This window comes from Hermetia illucens, chromosome 1, assembly GCF_905115235.1.
Source record: "Hermetia illucens chromosome 1, iHerIll2.2.curated.20191125, whole genome shotgun sequence".
NCBI lineage: Eukaryota > Metazoa > Arthropoda > Insecta > Diptera > Stratiomyidae > Hermetia > Hermetia illucens.
The window spans coordinates 86,946,080-86,953,667 of record NC_051849.1 but is presented as its reverse complement, the minus strand read 5'-3'; the positions used below and the strand labels follow the sequence as shown (position 1 = coordinate 86,953,667).

General features: G+C 41.8%; 1 protein-coding gene across 1 annotated transcript; it reads right to left on the bottom strand.

Annotated features, from left to right (window-relative positions):
- Positions 1 to 313: 313 nt before the first annotated feature.
- On the bottom strand, positions 314 to 1,281 carry LOC119660914 (holotricin-3-like). Its single transcript, XM_038069879.1, has 3 exons — positions 1,124 to 1,281; positions 474 to 708; positions 314 to 415 (listed from the first exon to the last, which is right to left on the bottom strand). Exons 1-3 carry the CDS (start codon positions 1,133 to 1,135, stop codon positions 396 to 398), a joined length of 267 nt encoding a protein of 88 aa, XP_037925807.1. The 5' UTR covers positions 1,136 to 1,281; the 3' UTR covers positions 314 to 395.
- Between the last annotated feature and the right edge of the window lie 6,307 nt (positions 1,282 to 7,588).

Here is a 7,588-nt window from a genome sequence, read left to right as displayed (position 1 = left end):
AGAGTTCACAGTTCCCACCTTTCTACCAAATTTAGTGTCAATCACTAAAACCGTTTCCGAGAAAAATGCGTGTGACGGACAGACAGACAGTAAACCGATTTTAATAAGGTTTTGTGTTTACACAAAACCCGAATGAATTCTCAAGAAAGGCAAGGAGGAAGGAATTTCTTTACATTTGGCTGAGAAGTTATGCAATTTACTAAAATATAAACCATTATACCGTACTATAATCTCGGCATATCCTTTTATATTCAACATTTGCCTATAAAGCAATTGTTACCCTTATTACGCTTCCTCACCCACTTAAAAAGGCTTTTTTTCATTCATTCATTTTATTTTTCTTATTCAATAATTCGGTAGAAATTTGGCTCTAATGTAGACTCGTCATTTAAATCCTAATAACCCCGGTTGTGTCCTGAAAATAGAAAAACCGATTTGAAGGTGTTGCTAATTATTTCGAAATAAAATTTTACCTCGGTCGTGACCGCCATACCCACCATGGCTTCCATGGCTTCCATGGCTTCCATGGCTTCCATGACCGCTATTGTGTCCACCATATCCTCCTTGGCCTCCATGACCTGCTCCATGACTGCTTCCATGGCCGCCGAATCCTTGGTTACCGTGTCCATAACCACCACGGCCATGTTCATCACGTCCACCATATCCACTGTTGGCCGCGACAAAGGCAATCAAAATAGCAAAGATGATCTGTAATTGTTAAATTGCATATCCGTTCAGTGTTTACAAATAAAAGAAGATATATTAAAGGAGGTGTTGGATTTCATAAAAAAGTATAATGAATGAGGTTTGAATAATTTACAGGAAAGGATTTAGCAAGTATTCATGGTGTTCTTTAGTTCCTTAAAAACTGAGAATGATCTTCAGCAGAGATTGCTGAGTAATCTAAAGGGAAATTTTGCAGTTTCATGTATGCGTCCTACTTTTCATATTTTCATTCCTGATAGGTTTACTCGGCCCTAATCGCATTCATATAAGTTGTAACTCCAAATAATGCTCCTAATTAGCTATTTATTATATTTCACTAAATCAATTCTATCTTGTATTTCCACTATATCCTAGTCCGGTGAGCAATTCAATCACATCCAACAAAGTTTATACTTACAAGGAACTTCATTTTGGGCTGGTGAGCAAACACTTAATTATTTTAGAAGCACAGACAAAAGACTTAATGCTTATTCCGGTTTGTCTTCAGCTTTATATAGAGATCGGATTTCGCAAATCAGCGTGTAACCCTCATTGAGATTACAATCGAAATTAAGTATAAAAAGTGAGCGTTAGTGGGCAGATGATAAGAAAAGGTCATTTGTATTGGACGTAAAAAAAATATTCGCTCACTTATTATTCTGTTTTGATAACATCTAATAGTTCATAGGAAAACAAATGGCTGATTAAGGGAAAAAACATCCAAAATTATTTCGTTATCAACCCAAAATAGTAGTAAATATGAAGCTGACGCAAAATCACCAATATTTGGATGTCACCTAGATTTTAGATTTTTCCAAGGTTGTCGGTATGTTCTTTGCTTTCATCTTATTGTTTCCTTAAAGGAGTCATTTTACCTTGAACCTTATCATTTAGATTAAGCCTTGACAAGCTTTGTTATTAGTATGCGGAATCTCTCAAGTTTTACTATTTAGTTGAAATAACTGCAAATTGTAGTCAACACCCAGTAGAAGGGCATTTCGTTATATCTGTTATAGTTTTATTTTTATAACATCCCTGAAAATAATTACTCTTACTTACTCTTCCATAAATAATCGATGAGTTTGACATGAGTACCTACTACCAAATTTGAAACTGAAGACGAACTTTGAAACATCAGTGCAATTTCTTTTGCATCATATGCAAATACATCGGTCCATTAATATTCATGTTGGTAAACACGAGAAACATTTTAAAACATGGCGATCTTGGAGTTGGAAAGCGCACGTCGATACGATGTTGAGTATGCGCAACAACCCGAACCTACATGAAACTTCTGCAAGGGGTCTGCCGCGCAAAACTAGCCCAAAAGCAATCTTTAAAATAACTTCATCAGTTCAATTGGGATGAAAAAACGTCTTGTCATGTTTCCTGACCATGGATGGACTACTTCAGATGTGTACCATTTTAGTGCCAAATCGGATAACTCTGAAATAATGAAAAACTTCTTGCTCCTTTTTCGTTGGTGTGGATATTTATTCTTGCAAACACCGATATTTCGGGAACCACTGCTAAACTTGTTAGCACTGATGAAGGGAACAAGTGGTTCCCGAAATATAGGTATTTGCAAGAACAAATATCCACACCAATGAAAAAGGAGCAACAAGTTTTTTATTATTCCAGATAATTAGTCGTTGGAAACACCGCATAATTACACTCAGACTGATAACTCTTTTCATTGGAATAGAAATGCAACAGAAAGGTTGTCTCCAGCAGGCTCTTACTCAAAGAAAATCACTCTGGACGTACCATCTCCCTTGAATAACATAGCAGATAGATAGCAGATGAAACTAGATTTGCGAGCTTCCTTCCAGTTCTAAAAATCCTTTACGTAAACACTATTCATTACACCAAACTTATCATCACAATCAACGGCGCAACAACCGGGTTCCGGTGTAGATCGGCGTTAATAAGGAACTCCAGACATCCCGGTTTTGCGCCGAGGTCCACCAAATCGATATCCCTAAAAGCTATCTAGCATCCTGACCTACGCCATCGCTCCATCTTAGGCAGGATCTGCCTCGTCTTCTTTTTCTACCATAGATATTGCCGTTAAAGACTTTCCGAGCTGGATCATCCTCATCCATACGGATTAACTGACCCGCCCACCGCAACCTGTTGAGCCGGATTTTATCCATAACCAGACGGTCGTGGTATTGCTCATAGATTTCGTCGTTATGTAGGCTACGGAATCGTCCATCCTCATGTAGGGGGGTAAAAATTCTTCAGAGGATTCTTCTCTCGAATGCGGCCAAGAGTTCGCAGTTTTTTGGTAAGAACCCAAGACTCCGAGGAATACATAAGAACTGGTGAGATCATACTCTTGTACAGTAAGGGCTTTGACCCTATGGTGAGACTTGCGAGCGGAACAGTTTTGTAAGCTGAAATAGGCTCTGTTGGCTGCCAACAACCGTGCACGGATTTCATCATCATAGCTGTTATCGATTGTGATCTTCGACCCTAAATAGGAGAATTTTTCAACGGTCTCAAAGTTGTAGTGTCCTATCTTCATTGTTTTCGTTTGACCAGTACGATTCGATGTTGTTCGTTCTTTCGGTTTTGTTTTTGCCGCTGACGTTGCCACCATGTACTTCGTCTTAACTTCATTAATCTCCAGCCCAAGATCGCAGACCGCCTGCTCAAAATAGATGAAGGTAGACTGTGCATCGTTGGTGGACTTGAAGAGGGTGGTGCTTCTAGCATTTACATCAACATCACGAATCACTTTCTCCAGGATCAGGTTAAAGAGTATCCTCATGTCCTAGACCATTGTTGATGTTGAATGGTCTCGAGAGTGATCCTGCTGCTTTTATCTGGCCTCGCACATTAGTCAGGGTCAGCCTAGTCAGTCTTATCAATTTCGTTGGGATACCGAATTCTCCCGTGGCCGTGTACAGTTTTGCCCTGGCTATGTTATCATAGGCGGCTTTAAAGTCGATGAGAAGATGGTGCAACTGATGCCATTTTCCAACAGTTTCTCCATCGCTGCCCGTAGGGAGAAAATCTTATCTTTTGCTGATTTTCCTGGAGTGAAGCCTCTTTAGTATGGGCCAATGATATTCTGGGCGTGTGGAGCTATCCGGCCTAGCAAGATAGTGGAGAATATCTTATAAATGCTACTCAGCAATGTGATACCTCTATGATACACTGCTTGATATTCCCCTTTATCACTTACCGCATTTATCACATTCCTTATAAAATAGCGCAATGCTGACCGCATTGCCTCCTACAGTGTACTGTAGTGTACCGTTACGGCCTTGGATGAAGTGCTCTAACACACTTCAAGGTCCTGATCCAATATTGATTGTTGCACCAATGATTATTATTTTCCGAGTTATCACAATCTCGGCAGATGCCGGTTTTTACCTAATACTAGCACTAAGTGCCAAGCATTTAGGCTCGGACGATCCTAACTACTTACAAACTGAAAGGGCACTGGTGGTGGTGGCCGGTGGTAGGTCAGTGGGAGAATTCGTCGAGTACTCCCCGCAACATCAAGCACGTATGCAGAATGGTGTACTTCTGCATGGTTTGAACCCGAAAGTCCGAGGACATCAAGGGAAGCCGTGAGGGATTTCGGTACAATACCTGTAGCTGACAATATTATGGGAACTACAACCACCCGCCCGAGACGCCAAATTTCTTTGATTTCCCGAGCCAATGGTCTTGTCAACTAACAGTAGGTCAGGCTTGTTGTGTAGAGTGTGGCGATCAGTCAGAACTTGCCGGTCCCAATACATGCTGCGCTGTGCCATCTGTTCGACAAATGCAAATCGACAAATGGCTGCCAAAGATGCAAAAATGAGCACGCAGCGAGTCGACTTGGCGATGATGTTGTGCCGCCACGTCAACCACGCCCCTACCGCCGATGTCACGAGGCAGGTTCATCCGCTCCACGGCAGACTTTGGATGATGCATTCGGAATTTGGACATAGTTTTCCGTATCCGCCGCTGGACGTTTTCCAGATCGGTGTGCGTCCACGGCAATATACCGAATGCATAGACCAATGAAGGGGTAGCGAATACATTCAACGCGCTTATTTTATTCTTTCCCGAGAGATGCGATTTCAGCACCATGTTTACACGTCGCAGGAATTCGGACAGCAGAGCATCCTTCAGATCACCAACTCGAGCATGGGTTCCTTGCAGAATTCCTAGGTACTTGTAGAAGTCAGTCTCAGTGATAGCTTCGATGTGGAGGTCACCAATGCTTTGTCTGGCATGCGGTTCGTGATGACCTTTGCGGATGGCTTGGTTTCGACACTTGTCTAATCTAAATTCCATCCGAATATCACGGCTGAACATGTCTATTATTCGCAATAGACTTCTAAAATGATTGTCAGTACAAGCATACAGCTTGATGTCATCTAGGTACATCAAGTGTGTCAGTTCGCACTTAGCACGTGGGCTATACTTTATTGCAAAACCATGCCCTCTAGCTTCATTCAGTAGCCATGAAAGGGAGTTCAGTGCCGTGCAAAACCAAAGAGCACTCAACGAATCCCCCTGGAAGATGCCCCTCCGTATACGGATGGGCTCTGAGGTATTAGCATCATCAGATGTACGCACCGATAAGGTGGTATGCCACCCTTCCGTAACTGTCGCCAAAAATTTTATTAGTTTCGGATCAATGCGATACAGATGTAGGATGTCGATTAGCCAGGTATGCGGAACGCTATCAAAAGCCTTGGCATAATCGATATAGCAACTGAAGAGGTTTCTCTAGCCTCTAGTTGCTTGTCCTACAACTGCCGAGTCGATAATGAGTTGCTCTTTGCATCCCCTTGACCCAACTCGGCAGCTCTTCTGATCCTCGGACAGAATGTTGTTGGTCTGGAGGTGCGCATTAATCCTTCCACTAATAATGGACGTGATGAATTTGTAGAGGGTTGGTAAGCAAGTGATCGGTCTTGTGTCTGCGGGGTCCTGCACCGTGTCCTTCTTAGGGATAAGGTAGGTAATCCCGGCAGTGAGGAAAGGTGAAAATTCTTGCGGCCGACTCATTACCCCATTTATACTGCATACCATTATTATTATAAAATAGTATATGATGCAACTATTATTTCTATTATCCCATTTTTCTTACGATTTAATAACACTTATACCCAGAAGCCTCATCATCTGGCATTCCTATTCAATTCCAAACATAATGGAAGTCGAAGTCAAGCAGTGGACTGCAAGATCTAGTGATGCGGAACATAGCTCTTTGGGAGCCATCCTATCTCCCTGTAGGCAACCTTACTATTAGCAATGCGGAGCTATACCGGGGAGTCGATAAATGCTTTCCCCAATCCCAAGATGTGCATGCTCACAAGAAGCTAAATGCGAACACAAGAAAAAACAAGTCGCAATTATGTTAATATGGTGGAGTCCACCCGACTGGTCATTTTACCTAAATCATTTCCGAAGCAAATACTCATACCTGAGGAGCAAGAAATTATCGGAAACTTTATCACCAAGCAAATGTGTAAGGGATGGAGTGACAAGCTTTTGGTCACCGGAACACGCTTTCGAGCAGGTCTTATATTATGATAGTAAACTCTGCGACATATTCCACAACGGAATCACTCAGGCCAACGCCATGTAAAAGGTTGAATTTCTGGATATCGTCAGATGCAAAGTGGAGGCCAAAGCCAAACTCGTTACGATTGTAGAAGATGACCGATTCCTGAAGACAATTAAACGCTATTAGTACCGTATCAATTACGGGTTCGGTAATATCCCAATGCATGTGCTCAAAGAGAACTTAAGAAAGATACTGCGTAGGACACGTCCAGTGAAAAGGCTATCGCGTCCCCAGAGACCAAAAGGCAGCCAGGCAAGTTAATCTGGCGTCCATTGTGGAGGAGACCTGGACCTCCTAACACTGAAAGCGAACAAGATGTGCCATATCGGACGACATTAGATAAGAGCTCTAAGCATTAAACGAGCCCATTGTCAGCACGAAAATATACTAGGTAAACCTCCACCATGCAAAGGCTACATCTACTGTAATTGAAAGCGCAACTTCTAAGGCCAACGGCGGCAAAACGAAGAGAACAGAAAGGTTTCATTTGACGGGTGTCAATGACAGACAAGGGATGAAGAAGGAAAACTGAGGAAGAGGAAAACGGTTATGGTTGGGTGCTAGAATAACTAGGCAATCGGAACTTTTAAACCACTAAAATCATGACATCTTCCAATGACACAGAAATGATCCTTTCTGCGCTAAATATCATCATTTGTACTAACTAACTAACTACTACAATCATTTGTACTAAAAACGGTGAAGATTAGACTTAACATGCTAATGCGTAATTCCTCTGCATCCATGTCAACATATTTATCGGGTACGACGATCAATCAAAACTCTCCTGTATCAATTACCAGATGCAACAGAGACCAAAAAATAGCCTTGTCTACGTTTTTATCATTTACTACTTACTAAGAATGGCAAGCTTCATAACTCTAGTGCCATTAGACTGCATGGCATAGAAATTGAACGGAACCAGAGTTTAAATACTTGATAATTACACCAGATCAAAAACTAGACTGGAAAGCTCACGTCGGGTACATATTACGGACAGGTACAATCGCTTGGATGGTTTGCAAGTTCAGAGCAGGGAAGAAATGGAGATGTCCCAAAATACTACGCGGAATTTATATATAGCGCAGTAGTATTAAGTAAGGCCAATGATTGCCTATGGTAATCTAAGCAAATTGAACCCATCTCGGCTCAGGATTCAGGGGAGTACATAAACTTCGGAGACTAACTTCTGTATTTGTCACTGGCCCAACTTGGTCACTTGAGGTCACTTTGGGATTGACTCCTCTTTATTTGTACATAAAAGTACTCGCAAGAGCAATCTCCACAATGTCTGGGGTA

Excerpts from the sequence above, each read along its gene's own strand:
- LOC119660914 (XM_038069879.1), bottom strand. Across the intron at positions 416-473 it reads GTATGGCGGTCACGACCGAG|GACACAACCGGGGTTATTAG; the intron begins GTAAAATTTTAT and ends TTCTATTTTCAG.